The sequence below is a fragment of the Octodon degus genome, unplaced genomic scaffold (genome assembly GCF_000260255.1).
Source record: "Octodon degus isolate 3935 unplaced genomic scaffold, OctDeg1.0 scaffold00080, whole genome shotgun sequence".
In the NCBI taxonomy this organism is placed as follows: Eukaryota; Metazoa; Chordata; class Mammalia; order Rodentia; family Octodontidae; genus Octodon; species Octodon degus.
The window spans coordinates 7,098,325-7,118,206 of NW_004524656.1; the positions used below are offsets into that span (position 1 = coordinate 7,098,325).

Genomic DNA, 19,882 nt, shown 5'->3' on the forward strand with positions numbered 1-19,882 from the left:
TGGGCGGTCTCACTCACATGCTGGGCCTGCGCTCTGGGTCGATTCAGGATCCGGCGGCCCGGGTTGTCTCCCATACTCTCATTAAAAAGGAGTATGTGTGGTTTTCATGAAGGTAGACAAGTATATCTATCAAGATCCCTCTTGGTTAGTTAATTTGTTTGTTTATTTATTTATTTTTGAGATAGGGTCTCACTATGTAATTCAGGCTGACTTTTTAAAAATTATTATTATTATTTATTTAGTACAGGGTCTACAGTGTCTCACTACACAGATCAGACTTGTAGTGATTTTCCTGTTGTCAGCCTCCCAAGTACTGGGATTATAGATGCATACCACCACACTCAGTCTCAATCACCATGGACTCAGCTTGTCCTGGGGGCAAGGCCTGCATGGCATGCTGGGGACCAAAGCCCAGTCCCTGTGCCTGGCTGGGCTTATCTGGCCAGCAGAAGACTGGGTTTTGAGTTCACTATGTAGCCCAGGCCTGACCTTGAACTCATCACCACTGGCTTCCAGAGTGCTGGAATTACAGGCATGTACCACCACACCCAGTGCCCCCCTCTTTGTTGAAAATAAAGTTTTGTGTTATTATGGGGTTTTTTTTTTGTAAGAATCTTTTTGGTTTATGTTTTGTACTCTGAATAACTACTTTGATGATGATACACAGTGTAATAATTATTGTTATTCTCTTATCTGGTTAAAATTTTTTGCTCTGTTTTTTCATAAAAAGATCCCTTTATCCTCTGGGAGATTCTTCAAAGTGATCTTCAAAGATGCTCCCTCTGTCCGGCCAATATATCTCTGTAGCTTCCCTGGGGAGTAAGTGAAGGGTTAAATCTCAGTGTCTCTTCTTTGGGCTGCTTAACAAGGGCCTGATTGCTCTTCTCTGTAATTAAGAGAGGAGCCGGAGCAGAGGCTTTGCCAGAGAGGTGGGTGGGAGTGCCCTGAGGTGAGGAGGCAGGACAGTGTTCCTCCCACGGTTTCTCTGAATCCCTGGAGCCCAGTCTCAGAGCCAGGTCTGCTTTGCAATGTATGTCGGAAACCGAGGCACAAGGAGCACCAGAGGGAATGCATTGGTTCTTTCGGGCCGTTAGCCCAGCTCTGAACCAGGCTGTGCCTTCCTCACTTCCTCTCCCATCTTTAACAAGCTTTCTGAAGCAGAGTTTAGGAAAGGATGCTTCTGGTCGGAGCAGTTACGGAAGGCTGGAAGTCTCCGAGTCCCCTGAAACGGGCACTAAAGCTGCAGTTTTCATTGTAGCGCCTTGGAAGGGGTGCATGAGAAAGCCAGAAAGGTAGTGGTGGTTTTGATGTCTCAAGGTACCCTTGTCCTTCTCCTCCTTTCTTTTTTATGCACTTAGTACAAGGTCTGCAGAGTCTACAGGGTCTCACTATGTAGATCAGACTCCTAGTGATCCTCCCGTTTTCAACCTCCCAAGTGCCTGGATTACAGGTGTGCGCCACCACGCCCAGTCTCAGTCGCCATCTCAGCATGTCCTGGGAGCGGGGCCAGCATGGCATGAGAGATGGAACCCCGACCACTGTGCTCTGCCTAAGCAGGTGCTTTAGTCCACTGAGCTATCTGGCTGGCCCTATTTTTCTTTTTAATGGTTCTGGGATATAGCAAAGTAATTGTACTCTAAGGAGCTACTTCTTGGGACCCACACATGTGCGTGGGCACTCACTCCCATGTTTATTATAAAGGACATTACACAGGGTAAGGGAGAGGCAGTGCTGCACAGGGAAGGTGTGGGGGAAGGGGCACACTGCCTCGCTGGTGAGCCCTCACTCATGTGTTAGCCACCCCCGACTGGGATATTTGTTAGGACCAAGTCCTCACTCCTCAGATGACCAGTGAGGGCCCTGCCCATGTGTGTCCACCCTCTCACCTTTCTGTTACTTCTCTTTTATTTGGTACCAGGAATGGTACCAGGACTTTGTACTTGCCAGGCAGGCACTGTGCTGCTGAGCCATATCCCTGGCTGTGCTTCTCGCATTTGCTGGACACCAAGTACTCCTTAGGCTGTGTGTAGGTACCTCCAATTTTGTTTTGTTTTGTGTAGTGCTGGGGATTGAACCCAGGGCTTTGGGCACACTAGGCAAATACTCAACCACTTCATTGTCTCACCAGCTGCTGCCTCCCACTTGTGATCAAAGTCCTGCTGCTTGGCCTTGGGGAACTAGAGGGACAATTGTCCCTTTTATTTAGCCTTCTCTTGTAACCAGTTCAGCCCTTGGCCTCCTTCCTCGCCCAGGGAGGGGAACAGGTGACTCGGAGCCTCTCCTGCTCACTGGAAGGAACTGGGTGTTGCTGAACACACAGCCAGGAACTTGACCTCTCTGAGGAATGGGATATGGGCAGCTATGCCTCTCCTAGCTGGGCTGGCTGCCAGCTCTCAGAGAGGCTGGCTACTGGGATTCTTCTGCCCCCACAACAGGCAGTCTGTTCAGCTCTTCCAGCCCTAACCCCTCTCTTGCTGTGGATAACCTTGTCCCTGAGCTCTTTGGTAACTCTACCTCTCCCCAAACTTTGCAATTTGCTGCAGACTTCAAAACCCTAGGCTGTAGTCTCCTTGCTCTAGGGTTGCATTTCCTTGCAAAGTTGAAAGCCAGTCAAACAGATCAAGTTGCATTTAACCCTTTTCCTGTCAGGCTCTTGGAACCGACCTCTTCCACTCACATACCAGAAAGGCTGTATCTTACTGCTCAGTACCTTGAAGGTTCCCAACACCCCAGCATTCTGAGTTTAGGTTGCTCAGAATGACCTAGAAGCTGACAAAGGAACTAGATTTCTTTCTTTCTTTCTTTCTTTCTTTCTTTCTTTCTTTCTTTCTTTCTTTCTTTTTTTTTCTAGAAATACCTTCACAATAACATGCTCTTACTAGCACATGGAAGGTCTCCCTCAGGGAAGCAACCGGGCTCCTCAGTTCTCACAGAACACATTTTTGCTCTGTCTACTTTGGCTCTCGCCTGGAGCCAAAGTAGACACATCATCTTTCTACTGGGTCTTTCTTTCTTTCTCTAAAAAAAGAAAAAAAAAAAAAACCCAGAAAACTTCTATAATTTAATTTGTCTCTCTTTTGGTGGAATTATTTCCTTTTCTGTTTTGTTTTTGCCATACTGGGGATTAAAGCCAGAACCTTGACACTTAGCGACATACCCAGGGTCCTTTTTATTTTTTATTTTGAGACAAGATCTTGCTAAATTGCCTAGGCTGGACTCGAATTATGATCCACCTGCCTCAGCCTCCCCATGTCTGGGATTATAGACATGCACCACACTACCCAGCTTCTCTTTTTTCGATGTTTCCTTTTCTTTCTTTCTTCCTCTGTTTTGCAGTGTTGGGTGGAATCCAGGGCCTGGAGCGTGTGAGGCAAGCACTCTCCTACTGAGCCACACACCCAGTCTAATGTTTTTTTAAACTCAGCCTCCTATTGCTCCCTCTCTTCTCTGTTGCAGGGTTCAGCTAGGAGACTATGAATCACTAAGAGTTCAGGGACTGCTAAGTAGGGATTAGGGCAAGGCTTTTGGTGGCTTCCCTCCGATCCTACCTACTTCCTCGCTGGTGTCTGGTTCCCCTCCCACCGTCTCTCAAGGCTACTTCAGCAGTCTGTGCCTCTTTCCAGAAGGGAAGCCCTTTCCTCTTACTTAAATGTCTCAGCTCTTCGGACTTCTCTGACAGATGGCTGACCTAGATTGGCAGCTGAAATCTGAGGCACAAAGCAGGCGCTAACACCGTCCTGGAGAGGGTCCTCTCCACGAATCGCATCAACTGACAATCTGCCCAAGGCACACAGCACCTGAGAGTCAGAAAGGTTCCTTTTGCCACCTATTGGCTGTGCAGCCGTGGGCAAATCATTTAGTTCCGCTGGGCACTCGCGGTCAATAACGGGGCTTTGGACAAGATTGCACAAGCAGGGAGGCACTTTCCAAACTGTCCCCAGAGGGTGACAGGCGAGCAAGGGGGTTGTTCTGACGCTTCTATAAATTTGTCAAAGGGAGTGGATCGCCAGACCCTGGGATTTGGTTTGGGAGTTTATTTCAGCTAGGTCTCAGGGAAAGGTGCAGAAAGTCCTCGCGGCAACATTTGGTTAACACTTAGGGTATCAGGTCCTATGGGAGTGGGAGCCTGGGGTGGAGGGAGGGCTGCTGGAGTGAGTTCTTGCGGCCCCCGGGCTGTGTGTTTTGATGTGGAATCTCGGCAAGGTGGCTTCGGCGGTCACCTCCCAGGCCGGCCCGAGGTCTGGCCAAAGCCAAAGCAGCCTGGGACGCTGCAGCCCGGCACCACCTCCTCGGGCTGCTTCCGCGGGCATCCAGAGGCCAGGGCTCCTCCGTCAGGCGAACTGAGGAGCGGAGCGAGGCGGTTGGGACCTTTGGCAGAGCAGCTCCAGGGAGCCGCGCGGAGGGAGGAGGGAGCGCTCCGGGTGCAGCCGAGGCCCCACCTTTCATTCCTGCGCGCGGCTGGGCCGGCCGGGCCGGATGAGTCACGGCTGCCTCGCCTGCCTCGCCCGGCGCTGCGGCTCCCATAGGTGAGGACGGGGCGAGCAGGGCGCTGCGCCTCCGCACTGGCCGTGGCGGGGTGCTGGAGCCCCGCACCTGCCGGGTCTGGTCTCCGGGGCCAGGGCTGCGTTTCCCTCATGTATGGCCGGAGCCTTCCACACGCGCTGCTGCTGCTCGCCTCGCAGCTCCCAGGTAAGAGCAGGGGCTCCTCCGTCGGCTGCGCGGCCAGAGACGCTCGAGTCTTGGGTGGGACCCTGAGCCCCAACTGCGGGTTACTTCAGTTGAGACCTTACTAAAACTGCAGTTACTGGGTTGTTGGGGGTGGGGGTACTGCTGTGGACAAACAGGCTTAGGTGTGCTCCGCCGGGATTCGAGCACGGAGAGGCATTCTGATCTCGGGTTACACTCCACTTTTGTGCGGCTGCTGTCAATCCTCACTGCTTAACCGGACTTGGCCCTTGGTTTTCGGGGTGTGAGTCTTGCCTGGGACTCTTCCCAGCACCGGGAAGGCTGGGATTATTAGAGAGAGCCACCGTGGTTTTGAAAATGCCCCAACACATACACACCTTCCAAATACGAAGGAAGTGTAGAAACGGTAAACTGTGCCACGTGGTGTAGAGGTTCCAGGAGTTCGGGCCAGCGCAAGTTGTCTGGAATTGATTAACCCAATTACAGGGTAGAGGACTAGGAACAGTGCGAAATGCGCCTTCCAAGGATCTTTTCTGGAAAACCGACCTGCTAGGAGAACATTCTACCTGAAATGCATAATGCTAATCAATTTTATGATTGGCTTTGAGTCTGCCTTTCTCCTCTCAATTTAATTTGACAATATTTGGAGTTTTTCTTTTTCTTTTCTTTTTTTTAAGACAGGTTTTCCCTATGTAGCCCAGGCTGGCCTTGAACTCTCCTGGCCTCAGCCTCTGGAGTGCTGGAGTGTGGGCCACCATGCCCAGCTATTGCATTTTTAAAGTTGGTACCATGAAGCTGTGGAGAAAGGAAGAGCACTGGAAAAGTTTGCTATGTGGCATTATCAGTCACCACAGGAGACAGGGGGTCAAGAAGCTGATGGGGAAGGAGTCCCCGTGTCCCCGTGTCGTCCCCCCCCCCCTGCTGTGGGGAGATGGGCTGCAGGGCTGTGCTTCTGGCCCTGCCTTATTTCCTACACATACATTGTTTTGAAAACATCAGCCATTCTCTCCATAGTAGGCCTCTGCTCACTGTTCTGCTTCCTTCCCTTCTTGGCAGCTCTCTGGCCCATAGCAGCAGCTGTGGAAATTTACACCTCTGGGGCGCTGGAGGCTGTTAATGGGACAGACGTTCGGCTAAAATGCACTTTTTCCAGCTTTGCCCCTGTGGGCGATGCGCTAACAGTGACTTGGAATTTCCGTCCTCAAGATGGGGGCCCTGAACAGTTCGTAAGTTGATTATTGTCATTTTCTAGCAGGGGGGACCTTGGCTGGGAACATATGAAGCCCATGCACTTCTCCTTGCCTTTGCTGCATTTTTCTTTTCCTTTCTTTCTTTCTTTCTTTCTTTCTTTCTTTCTTTCTTTCTTTCTTTCTTTCTTTCTTTTTTTTTGCAGTACTGGGGATTGAACTCAGGACAATGTGCTTGCCAGGCATGCGCTTATTCTACTGAGCTATCTCCCCGGCTCCTGCATTTTTCTTAAGCTCAGTGTTAAGTTGGGAAATCATTTCTGGGACAGAGACTGATGGGATGAGAGGCTAGTGAAGGACAAACAAGAGACAGAAAAGCTGCAGACTGGATACTTAGCTTCGCTGCTGTCTCTCTCCGCGCTCATCGCCCCCGCCTCCTTGCCTGGGCATCCAGTGAGAACACTGCCATTTCTCCTCTGTAGGTATTCTACTACCACGTGGATCCCTTCAAACCCATGAGTGGGCGGTTCAAAGACCGAGTGGGCTGGGATGGGAACCTTGACCGCTATGATGTCTCCATTATGCTATGGAAGCTGCAGTTTGATGACAATGGGACATACACCTGTCAGGTGAAAAACCCACCCGATGTGGATGGGCTGATAGGGGCGATCCGGCTCAGCGTTGTGCAAACTGGTAGGTTCTGGGGGGGGGGGATGGGTATGGGAAGTGTGAGAGCTGGTAGAAGAGGGGCGATTCCTGAGCTGAGGACTTCAGAGAGAGACTGAGGAGTCCTTGGGTAAAAAGAAAAAGGCCTTTTCTGGTTGTGGAAAGAAACAGAAAGCAAAGCAAAGGGACCCAGGGAATCTGTTACAAACAATGGCTTTGAGATAGTGAAAGGGAGAGGAAGCAACTCTGATAAAAGGCTAACAACAGGTCCGTTCTTTCTCTTACTTATTTGAGATACTTACTGAGTAAGTGAGTACCTCCCTGCGCCAGGCACTGACTGGCCAAAGGCTTGTCCCGTCTACCTCTTCTGAACCTACAGCGAGGAGGCAGAGGGCAGCTGCGGCAGCTAACATTTGCTGGGCACTTCCCACATGTCAGAGACGTCACAGGGCGCCCTTTCTCTGCTCTTTAAGGCCCTCATCAGCTCACTGTGCTTGCAGAGGCAAAGCCACTTGCTCACAGCCATGAAGCTGGTAAGTGGATAACTTTGGACTCAAACCCAGTCATCTTTGACTCCAAAACTGTGCCCCAAACTTGTGTATTTTATTGCCTGCCTCTCTGTAAAGGACAGTCTAGCAGATGATTCTAGGGAACAAAGGACAAACACCACAACACTTAGCAGTCATATATCTGGGTTTAAGTCTTGGCTACCACTTAGCAATTATTCTTAAATGTTCAAGGACAAACTGAGATATGTGAAAATTTCCCAAACTCTGAACTATGCTAACAATTATAACATTCCTATATTGAGTGCTTATTAGGGGTAGGCACTGTACAGAACAGTTTACATGAATTGTTTTTATAGGAACTCAGAAAATATTATTATTGCTATCCATGGAGGAAACTGAGGCTTGGAAATGTTAATTACCCTAAATCACACAGTTAGTAAATAGTACAGATAGCATTTTAACTTAGCTTTCTATGGTATGAGCTCTTAACCAACACAGTATTACCACCCCAAATGTATCAGCAGCATATAAAGTGGTATGACCTCCTCCTTTCATCCTTAGTAGAGTTTAAAACAGGCCTCCAGTGCTCTACCAACAGAGAGTTGAGTGACCCGGAGAAGTCATCCGAGCACTGAGAGAAGTAATACAGTACCCCCAAATCTTAGTTTCTTCAGTTAGACAAGAAATCAGTGAGGTTAGAAACATATCAGAAACTACTACTCTTAGGGCTGGGGAAATGGCTCAGTAGAATAAGCGTTTGCCTAGAAACTACTACTGTTGGAGAGTGTAATTAAAGCCATAGCTCTGTCACACACACACACACACACACACACACACACACACACACACCCACCACAGAGACACATACAACAAGATATGCCCCATCCTCGGGGCGCACTGAGATAGTGACTGAGACGGGGCGTGGTGGCACGCACCTGTAATCCCAGCACTTGGGAGGCTGAAAACAGCAGGATCACTATGAGTCCGATCTGTGTAGTGAGACCCTATACTAAATACATTAAAAAAAAAGATATGAATATGTTTGTGGGTCAAACCTCTCTCTTCCCTTCTACATCATTCTTGAGAGATTCTAAGCTGGAAACTACTGGGCTAGATCTTCTCTAAGGTCCTTTATGGTTCTGAGGGCTTATTGAAGTTTAACTGAGAAATCAAGCCAAAGGACAGGAGAACTAGGCTTCATAGGCTGCAGTCTGTTAGGGGCTCCTCTCTGGGTTCCCTCCTTTGCCATTTATCCACTATATTAGCTCCTAATATACTTGCCTGTCTTCCTGGAGGGCACGAGCTCCTTTATAGCTGTGTTGGTTTTGGCTTTTCCTTATGTCCACAGTGCCTGGGAAGCTGAATAAATGACTGAATGAGCGACAGAGGTGAGATGCAGTCAGGAGAATTGGGCTGGGCACTGGGTCTGATCAGGTTGGCATAGTGTCACACGCTGGGCAGTTCACATGACTCAGTAGTTCTCCAAACTTTAGCGGGCAGCATGATCACCTGCAGGACATGTTGAAACAAAACACAGATTGTCCACATAGTGCCTCAGTGTGTCTAATTTGGCGTTGATTTCAGAGTTCTCAAGTACTGGTGTGTTGCTACTCCTGTTAGAATCACTCATGCAGTCTGTGTGGCCTTCCTGCTCCTACTGGGGTACACAAGGTGACACGGTATTTGACACACAGAAGTCAGAGGAAAGAAGATTTCATTTAATAATGAAATGCAAGCCTATGATGGCTTTAGGTTTCACCATGTTTTTCTCCTTCTAGAACCCCAACTTGACCACTTGATCTTTTTCTCCTTCTAGTGCAGTTCTCTGAGATCTACTTCTTGGCTCTGGCCATTGGCTCTGCCTGTGCCTTGATGGTCATCATCGTAGTCGTGGTGGTCATCGTCCAGCATTTCCGGAAGAAGCGCTGGGCTGAAAGAGCTCACAGAGTGGTGGAGATAAAACCGTAAGGCTGGGCGGTTACGGGAAACACTCCTCTTAACTCTTTCTTCTGGTGATTCGTGGTATTTTGCAATGGGGCTAAATAATTGTTGAGCACAGTTGTTTCCCTCTGAGTAAATCCTATGTAAAAGAATTGTGATTCACTGGATAGATGAATTAGGGTGTGGAAAGTAACTTTACAAGAGGTTTCTTAATTTTACAGATTTCATCATAGGATTTCTTAATGATGTGGGGTTTGATGCTATTAAAATCTGCTATGTAAAGCTTTTCTAAAATATCCCTGGGGGTTGGTGAGATGGCTCAGTGGTCTAAAGCACCTACTTAGAACAAGCTTAGCAAAGCACAGGGACCGTGGTTCAATCCCCCAGCACCACATGCCAGCCAGCCCCGCCCCCTGGTGGGCTGAGCTGGCCACACACACACACACACACACACACACACACACACACAAATTAAAAAAAAAAAGAAATTTGGCACATATTTAAAAAAATAAATAAAATATCCCTGATTATTATTTTTAAGTACCAAGGCATATAAGGCAAGTGCTCTGCCATTACATCTCCAGCCCATTTTATTTTATTTATTTTATTTTGAGACAGGGTCTTGCTAAATTGCTAAGCTACCCAGCCTGGGTTGGTGTTTGTTTTTTTGAGACAAGGTCATTCTGTGTAGCCCAGGCTGGTCTCAAACTTGCAGCAATTCTCCTGCTTCAGCCTTCCAGGTGCTAGGATTACAAGTATCCACCACCATTCCCAGTTAGGGCTGGAATTTGTGATCCTCCTGCCTCAGCTTCCCAGAGTGCTGAGACTATAGGTGAGTGGCACCATACCTGGCTGAAACACATCCGTAAGAACAATTAGGCTGGGCTGGCAGCAGGGTCACTGTGACTCAGTGTATTAGTCTGTTATGCTGATCACAGGTACTCAAAAAGTTTTTTTTTTTTTTTTTCTTTTTTCGGAACTGGGGATTGAACTCAGGCCCCTGTGCTTGCCAGGGAAGTGCTTGTTCCACTGAGCCATCTCCCCTGCCCAAAAAGTACATTTTAAAATTGACATAAACTGTGTATACCATAAAACTCACCCTTTTAATATTCCCAGTTTCCAGGAACATTTTGACGCCCACCCCTAAGGAAATCACTTGCTCTTCCTTTAGCCAACATTCTTCTGTCTCTTCTATTATCCCTTGACATCTATTCATCCATGTGCTATCTATGAGGGTTTGGTTGTACTGGAAATTTCCTATAAATGGAGTAATAAACTATGTGGCCTTTTATATTCAGCTTCTTTTTTCATTAGTATCACGTCAAAGTTCATCAGTATTGTAGCAGCACATATTAATGTTACATTCCTTTTTATGGATGTATAATATTCCACTGTGGGCTCACTATATGCTGTTTATACATTCATCAACTGATGGGCATTTAGGTTTTTAAATATTTTTTGGCCATTATGGCTAATCTGCTATGAACATTCACCTGCAAGATTTTGTATAAACATGTTTTAATTCTCCTACAAGTTAGTGGAACTACTGAATTATATGGTAGCTCTGTTTAATTTTTGGAGCACCTGTCAGTCGGCTTCCTGAAACAGCTGCCTTTTACACATCAGCAGTACACGGAGGTTCTTTTCCACACTCTCACCAGTGCTTTATATTGTCTTTTTGATTGCAGCCATCTAGTGGACATGAAGAGGTATTTCACTATATTTTGATCTGAATCTTTTCAACTGTGTTTTGTTTTTTGAGACAGGGGCTTGCTATGCAGCTCAGGCTGGCCTTGAGCTCGCTTTGTAGCCCAGGCTGGTCTCAACTCAGAGATCCTCCTACCTCAGCCTCCAGAGTGCTGGGATTACAGGCGTGGGGCACCATGCCCAGCTTAGTGGCCATTTGTATATTTATCTGGATGGAAATCTGTTCAGATCGTCTGCCCACCCTAAAATTGGATTGGTTACTTGTCTTTTAAATGTTTAGTTCTAAGAGTTCTTCACTTATTTTGGATGCTAGTCTGCATCAGGACTATATACGACTTGCAGTTATTTATTTTCTCCCATTTTGTGGGTTCTTCTCATTTTCTTGAGATATCCTTTAAAGCACAAAGGTTTTAGGGCCTGGGGAGATAGCTCAGTGGAATAAGTGCTTGTGTGGCAAGTGCAAGGTCCTGAGTTTGATCTCTGGTACCACCAAAAAATAAAAAAAATTAAATAAAAAATAAAGCACAAAGGTTTTAAAGTTTGATGAAGCCTAATTTATCTATTTCTTTTATTGGCTAGTGCTTTTGTGTTATATTTAAGAAACTATTGCTTAATTCAACATCATGAAGATTTATACCTATATTGTTATTTTTATTGTTTTTAGTTAATTTGTATATATGGTTGGTGTAGGAATTCTGATTCATTTTTTTGCATATGGATATATAGTAATTCCAACACTATTTCTTTTCCTCAGTAAATCCTTACTGAAATGAATATAATTGATTTTTTTTAAAAAAAAGACTAAGGAACCCACTTTTCTTTCTTTTTCTTTCTTTTTTTTTTTTTTTTTTTTTTTGCACTACCAGGGATTGAACTCGGGACCTTGCACTTGCCAGGCAGGTGCTTATGCCACTGAACTATATCCCTGCCTCCCCCTTTTTTAATGGAGATTCTTTTCTTTCTTTCTTTCTTTCTTTCTTTCTTTCTTTCTTTTTTTTTTTTTTTTGCAGAACCGGGGATTGAACCCATACCCTTGCACTTGCCAGGGAAGCATCTATTCTACTGAGCCATCTCCCTGGCCCGTAAGGAACCCAATTTTGAAGGTCTAGTTTAAAGAGAAATATAGGGACAGGTGAGATGACTCAGTGGTCTAAAGCACCTACTTAGAACAAGCTTCGCAAAGCACAGGGACCACGGTTCAATCCCCCAGCACCACATGCCAGCCAGCCCCGCCCCCTGGTGGGCTGAGCTGGCCACACACACACACACACACACACACACACACAAATAAATAAAATTAAAAACAAACAAAAAAAGAGAAATATAATTGGTAATGATAATTATGAGGCCAACACAAAATTTTTCTGGTTTTATTTTGGTATTCTTGAAACAACTAGAGCATGTGAATCTCCACAAACTTCATGAAATCTTAAATGCGGATCCACTATTTCTGGTGACAATGCAGAATCCAAATTAGATGTGCTGCCAGTGTAAAATGCATACTGGATTTTGATGATTTTATACCAAAGCAAAAAAATCTCATTAATTTTCTTGTATTGAGTGCTTATGAAGTGATGATACATGCATTTTGGACAAATTGAGTTAAATGTATTATTAAAATTCACTTAATCAACTTAAAAAAATTTTTTTTCTGGTTTTGAGCAGGAGTTAGAAGCTAGGACACTAGTGATAAAGTGAGGTGCATGTTTTAATCCTCTGGAGTTCCCAATTTGGATCCAAGTTGTAGTTTCTTATATTCTGAAAAATGTGTAAGTTCCAAAACCCAAGTACTGTATGTAATGGGTTGCCCCCATAAGCTTGTATCTACTCCTAGGTAAAAGTAATTCTTTCTAAAACTTGGGGGAGGAAACAGTTTACCTGATAATTCTCTAGAACAGACTTACTTCCTTTGCTTCTTGCCTTATTCACCTGATGTTTGGTTTTTGTTTGTTACAGAAGTGAAGAGGAAAAGCTCAATGAAGAAAAAAAGATTTCTGTTTCTGTGGAAGACATAGACTGACCTCGCTAGATGGTAAGGTCCACAAGAGGCGTTGATCTGCTTCTTCAGTTTCTGACCTGCCTGGCCCATCTCTGAAGTGGGTCTCCCTTATTTTATGTGTCATTAGGCGTTTCCTACCTGAAATTACTTGGGATCAGGCAGATAAAAGTCTTCTGTTGGTTCCAAGGATGCTTTTTTGTGTGTATTTTGTGCTAGATCTGATTGTTATTAAAACTGAGAGAAACTGATGCATGTATATATGTGTTTATGTATGTGTGATTGGTGACATGAGGGATTGAACCTGGGACCTTGTGCATGCTAGGCAAGAGCTCTAGTGCTGACCTACATACCCGGTTCAATAAATCCTTTCTTATGAAAAAAATTAATGTGATATTTTAAAAAATTATAAATCGGTCATAGCACTGAGAGAGTGATATAATAGATATGCCTGGCATTTGTTAGATCTTTGCTTTTATTGTTTGCTCTTTTGAGACAGTATCTTGGTATGTGGTCCAGGCTGGCCTTGAATTTGCAGAGACCCTGTTTCCTCAGCCTCTTTAGTGTAGGATTATAGGAGTATGCGCCACACCTGGCTGGCAGATTTTTTATACTATTTGGAATGGATTTCAATTCCTCCTCTCACTTAGTTATTAAGCTATAGACTGAGTTTTAGTAATGTGTAACTTTGGCTGTCTGTCCGGTTTTCAGGTTTGTCAGACATCTTGGATTCATAGTGCTCCTCCTGTCTCAGCCTCCCCAGTGCTGGGATTACAGGTGTGTGTCACCATGCCTGGTCTCAGAGGCTGGTACAGCATGCAGTACTGGGGATCAAACTTGGGAACTTGCGCTTGCCGGGCAAGCGCTTATGCCGCTGAGCTATCTCCCCAGCCCTCTTCCTACTTTAAAAAAAAAAAAAAAATCAAGCAGATTCTCTAACAAGTTGAGGTCATGGAAAAAAAGTGTACTATTTAAATTTTTTAAAAAAATGCATTTAGGGGGCCTGTCCCTTAGCTCAGTTCTTTAATTGGCTGCTTCAACAAAGTAGTCAGGCTCAGGTTGCTGTGGTTCGATCCCCACAACTCAAGCCAGCCAAACCTGCCCCAAAGGCATTCGGAGAAAAAATCCTTAAATGCATTTAGTTCAGGGTCTACAGGGTCTCACTACACAGATCAGACTTGTAGTGATCCTTCCTGTTTTTCAGCCTCCCTGTTTTTCAAGCGCTGGGATTACAGGTGTGTGCCACCATGCCCAGTCTCATTCACTGTCTCAGCGTGCCCCAGGGGCAGCGGTAGCACAGCCAGCCAGGGATTGAAGCCCTAGCCCCTGCGTCTGCCTAACCAGGTGCTTTAATCCATTGAGCTATCTGGCTGGCCCAAGTGTTTTTTTTTTTTTTTTTTTTTTTTTGTGGAGGGTCTCACTACACAGCTCAGACTTGTAGTGATCCTCCTGATTTCTGCCTCCCTAATGCTGGGATTACAGGCATGCACTACCATGTCCGGACTCCATCACCAGCTCAGCATGCCCAGGGGCAAGGCTGGCGTGGCATGTGGTGCCAGGGATTGAACCCTGGCCCCTGCACTTACCTAAGCAAACACTTAATCTGCTGAGCTATATCACCGGCCCTAATAATAAGTACTGTTTTAGAGCCAAAAAAATGCAAGAGATTAACACAATTGAGTGCAATGTTTGATCCCTTACTGAATGAATACAAGTTTGAACAATCTAAATGTAAAACAAATGAGAAACCTTTAAAAAAATAAGTAAAACCTTCACTATGAAAATATTGAACACAAATAATATTAGGTAATTATTGTTAGTTTCTATTAGGTATAATAATATTATTGTGGTTACATAGGGAAATGTTCCTATTTTAAAACTACATACTAGAGCCAGGTGTGGTGGTGTAGGCTTAAATTTCTGGCACTCTGGGAGACTGAGGCAGACAGATTTTAAATTTGAGCCCAGGCTGGATAATTGATAAGACCTTGTTTCAAAATTGAAAGGGGGGGGGCTGGGGAGATGGCTCAGTGCAATAAGTGTTTCCCTGGCAAGCACAAGGGTCTGAGTTCAATCCCTGGTTCTGCCAAAACAAAAAAACAAACAAACAAAAAAAAATTGAAAAGGGGCTGAGAATGCAGGTCAGTGTGAAAGCCTTCGGTTTAGTCCCTGGTACCACCCTCACTGCCAAAAGCGTACTGGAGTACGTAGAGGTGTCAGTAACTTGCTTTAGATAGTTCATCAAACAAAACAGAATAAAATCAAATAATATAAAAGATTCTTTAAAATTAGATAATGGATGAATTCCATACGCATCTCCACTTTTCTACATTTCTGATTTTGTGTATGAGGGAGAGTGATGGGAGGGGGATGGGAGGGAAACAGGAGAGAATATATGGGTGTGAGTGAAATGTGGACCATCCAGGGGTTCATGAAAGCACTTCCAGGCTATGCACACAGAATGCTGAGCTGATAATCCTGTAATAAGGGTCAGGAACCTTCATTTATTAAAATTAAGCTCAGGAGAGAATAAGAATATTTTCTTTCAGTAATGGAGAACAGACTATTATCCATGTAATTTGTAGTGTAAGGTGCTCTAATGTATTTTTCCCAAATATATTATCGACTTAAAATTTTTGTTTTACATTTTAGGTAGCTGAAGATTTCCAAGACCAAGAACTACAGTATTTCTTGAGGTTCATGGAAACCATTCTTTGGTGTTTCCAGTTGTGATCTGTCTTCCACAAATTCTGCAGCACATACCCACCAAGACAAACAACGGCTCTCTGCAGGCAGCCTAGTGCTCTTGAGCAGATGCCAGCAGACCCACACACAGTCTCATTATTAAGGTTTTTATTTAATTTCATACTACAAATATTTTTCAAAGCCTCATTAGTTTTTATAAACTAAGAGGCTACATTTTTCCCTTATACACTCCCTATAGAGTAAGACTTGTATAGACACATATTGGTGACAAAGTGGACAAAGGCCAGTTTGTCTGTCTTGACATTTCCCTTGACACATTCATTCTTTTAGAGCATCACTCTTGCTACTAAAGGTAACGTTTACTTTCTCTCCTCACACTTCCATTGTCTCAGTTACTCTTCTCTCCTTGCTGGGACAAAATACCTGACACCCAAAATGAAAGAAGGAAAGGTTTATTCAGCCCTCAGGCCATCCTTTCCATTCTCTGGTTCCTTCCCAGCAATGGAAATCTTCTCAGCTCTGTCTTTACAGTCAACAGCATTCCTGGTGCTTCCCTTCTGGCCAAACTCACATTTTAAATCATCCTGTGGGGCTCTTTGCTCCTGATTCTCAACATAAATCTGGCTAAAAGCCTCCAATAACAGCCATGCTACTGCCCCAATATTTGGCTGCTTTGAAGTATCTTTTGAAAGATTAAGCAGTCTGCCATGCTTAAACTCAGTCTCAGACAAAGCCTCTGGACACAAGCAAAATTCAGATAGACTTTCAGCCAAGACACAGCACAAATCATCTGGAGTCCAACAACCAATGCAGTCCTTCTTCCCAGCAGAAACATCCCCTGCCTGGTCTTTATAGGTAGGCTTTCTATCAGGCTTCTGGTCTTCTGAGCTCTGACAAGAATCTCCCAAACAGAACAGCTGAAGCGGTTCCAGCTCTTTGCAAGTAGATGACTTCTCCAAACCTTTCCTATCTCTTCCCATAAGCCATTCCCAAAAAGTAATCCACATGGTCAGGTTTAGTCACAGCAATGACCCCAGTTCTCTGGTACCAAATTCTGTCTCAGTTACTCTTCTCTCATTGCTGGGACAAAATACCGGGCACCAAAAATGAAGGAAGGAAAGACTTATTCAGCTCATGGTTACTGGAGGTTTCGGTCCATACTCGGCTGTCTCCAAGGCAGAGTGGCACATGGCAGAGAGCAACCTTTCATGGTGGTGGTAAAGAGCAAGCAAGAGTTAATGGAAGAGTAGCAGCCACAATGGCAACAGAGGAAGTCTGTCTCTCATATTACATTCAGGCTATCCTCTGAGGCTGGGGGAAGTACTCACATCCACAATTCCAGGAGTACTAAGACCCATAATCCCAGCCTTGGATCACCCATAATCCCAGTGGATCATGAGTTAATCACAAACTCTAGAAGTCCCCACCCCATGACTGCCTAAGGCTTTGGGGGCACAACTAGACAGAAACTATCACATTCATTGAAGGGTGAGTTAAGCCTCCAAACTGTTGTTTGACCTAAGAGAAATTCCAAGGACAAACTGTCAAATGGGATTTTTACGGCTCTCCTTAAGTATGGACATTTTATTTTACTGAATTTTTTTCACTATCCCAGGTAATAGGTTTTTTTTTTGTTTGTTTTTGTTTTGTCCATTAATCCAAGATTTAAGGTAGCCCAAGTCCAAATCACACAGTAACTGCAGAATGTTACCTAGACACTAATGCAGAAGGCAAGTGGCGCCTCAGGATGCATCACTTGTCATCTTCTTTCTTTATTTTGAAAAATAACAGCGTAGGTCTTCCATGAGCTGTTACTATACAGCTTTCTGCTCTGCCTTTCCACTGGGTTATCTTTAACAACAGAGCAAACTCTATGCTCATTTATGGACGGGAATCAGTAAGCAGTTTAATAGAATGGTTGTAAAATAGTATCTGACAACTTTAAAAACTTAGGTCTAATGAAAAAAGACCAACTCTAAATGATGACAATTTTGTACAGTATTATACAAAGTTCGGAGAACTGGAAGAGCTTATTTAAAGTTTTTTTCCCTTTGTTTTTTGATTGTAATTCACTTGCTTAAGGGAGAGAGAGAGAATTTGGTACAGAGCAAAGAAATGCCAAAACTACCGAGCTGAATGATCTATTCTTGCCCCCCTTATGCTGGTCGTGGGCTATGGAAAGAAGAGAGCTTTTTCAGAAGTGTTTAGATACCTGATATTTTTCCAAACTTATGCATTTGTTCAAAGGATATAAGATGTCTTCAAGTTTAAGTAAAGATAAGTCTCTATAATCTGATGTTCTCAGTTTTCATGGATTAAGCTGCTGATACTATTTTATTTTTGACAAATTAGAATTTTCAAATAGATTATATTTAAAGATACTGGAGCCTGCTATATTTTCCAGTATTATTTAATTGCTTCTCAGCCTTTTGGCTAAGATCAAATATATTTCTTTAAAATTAGTATAATTTACATACGAACCTTGATTCTGAAATTCATCTTATATCTATCTTCTATTCTGCCTTTTAAAAAGTAAACTCTCTACAACATTTTGAAACTAAAAGCTAGATTTGAAATCTATATTACCTTTAATCTACATTTTGTATATATTTTTTGTTATTTAGCCCTTGAAAATACAACTACACATTTCTTCAAACAGATGTCTTGAAGCTCCATAAGTGAAACAAAGTGGTAGTTGAAAAATCAGTTTTTCCAGCAGTCTTCCAGTTTTATGCTAAATATTCAAGGGGTAATATGGCTTTGTTGTTTAGTGTCTCTTTCTGAAGAACATTTTTATATTGTAATTTATTTTTATTATGCCTTAAACACTGTGTAAATAAATCTTTAGTAATAAAGAATTATAAATTATGTAATTGGCCTATATGTATGTGTGAAAATTTTACATAGCAGGTTAACAGAAAACAGCATGAAGTATGATATAAAAATACAGTGAATTTTTTTTAATGTATCAGTTATTTAATTGGGTTTTTAGTAAGAAATTTAGAACACTAATTTATGAGGATAAATTCCATTTTTCAGAGCAAAAATGGATCGCACGTAGGTCTGGAGCTGAGGAACAGCTTTGATTTTTGCTAAAATTTGTGAGTCCACCCCTTTCTGATCCACCTTGCGCTGCTCTGAAATCTGGTATCTCTGTCTTGGTGTCGAAGATCTTGCCCTCTTGGTGTCTGGGTTTCCGCAGCTTCTTCTTCTTAAAGTAAGCATCAGTGAGGTGTTTGGGGATTTTTACTTTGCTGTTATCAATTTTTGTAGAGCAATGACAAATTTCTGGCATGTTCTTCATAGAGGAACACGATTAAGGTTGACAGGCCCAGTCACAAGCAGCAAGCCACTGGCCAACTGCTTCAGGAAGACCACTCTCTTGCCTCTGTGACACCCGGTGAGGATGATCAAGATGGTGCCGGGAGTGATGCTAGCTCCAAGTTTCCTCACGTGCTGACTGAAAGGTTTCTTGCCGTAGCTTAAGAGCATTCAGGGTACATTTTCAGTAGGGTAGTATCTATGCATTTTTTGAAGCTTAACCACCCAGGTACCTCCATTCTTGTCTCCACTGACTGGTTTTGTGATTGTAGCAAGAACTTTCTCCTTTTTCTTCTCAATCTTTGATTTAGCAGTTGTGTATTTTCTCTTGTACAAAGCCTTTCTGGAATACATAGCAGATCGGGAGTACCTACCAATTCCTCTAACCAGGATAGGATTTTGGCTGTAGTGGGGCTGCCCTTTCTTGGACTTTTTTGCCTTCACCTTAATTTTTTTACCAGTACTACTAGCAGAAGCCTTCCTAGCTTCAGGTTTCTTCTCCTTAGTATCTGGCTTCTCAGATTTTTCACCCGCCATCTTGCAAGATGAGAAAGAGAACTAAGTTTCATGAGTGTTTATATTAAAAAATTATTACAGTAAAAAATACATTGCTGATCCCCACCTTGCCATGCCAGCCCCAACCCTGGGGCATGCTGAGACAGCAATTCAGACTGGGGGTGATGGCACATGCCTGTAATCCCAGCTCTTTGGGAGACTGAACACATGTGGATCAGTACAAGTCCAATCTACGTAGTGATACCCTGTAGAGCCTTATTAAAAAGTACCCCCCCAAAAAACATTGCTACTAATCCCTTTCACAATATACCCCCTTGCCTCCCCAGTGGAGTTGGACGTGGGGCTGGGGATCAAACCCCAGTCCCTGTGCTTGCCTAAGCATAGGCTTAATCCACTGAGCCATCTCGCTGGCCCTGTCCTTGCTACTTTCTGAAACAGTTCTAGAAGTTCTCTTTTGTGACTATCTTTAGTTGTACTATCCTGGTTGCCTCAATGTCCTGAATTAATTCAAAACACTCACCTTTTGTGGTTATTTTGATTCTGGGGAAGAGTTGTATATTGTATGATGTCAGACCCAGTGAAAAAGACAATGAGGCCACACTGTAATTTTTTTTTTTTTTTTTGCGGACTGGGGATTGAACTCAGGC

The 19,882-nt window shown here is 44.0% G+C and overlaps 1 protein-coding gene across 2 annotated transcripts; it reads left to right on the forward strand.

Moving 5' to 3' along the window:
- The first annotated feature begins 4,434 nt into the window (after nt 1–4,434).
- Mpzl2 (myelin protein zero like 2) lies at nt 4,435–15,855 on the forward strand. Of its 2 annotated transcripts, XM_023721163.1 has the most exons (7): nt 4,435–4,689; nt 5,743–5,912; nt 6,356–6,566; nt 8,865–9,012; nt 10,678–10,698; nt 12,653–12,728; nt 15,345–15,855. In XM_023721163.1, exons 1-6 carry the CDS (start codon nt 4,635–4,637, stop codon nt 12,714–12,716), a joined length of 669 nt encoding a protein of 222 aa, XP_023576931.1. In that variant the 5' UTR covers nt 4,435–4,634; the 3' UTR covers nt 12,717–12,728; nt 15,345–15,855. The 2 variants fall into 2 exon arrangements, with proteins under 2 accessions (XP_023576931.1, XP_004636598.1); XM_004636541.2 differs by lacking the exon at nt 10,678–10,698 and having other exon boundaries at nt 4,438–4,689.
- Nucleotides 15,856–19,882: the final 4,027 nt, after the last annotated feature.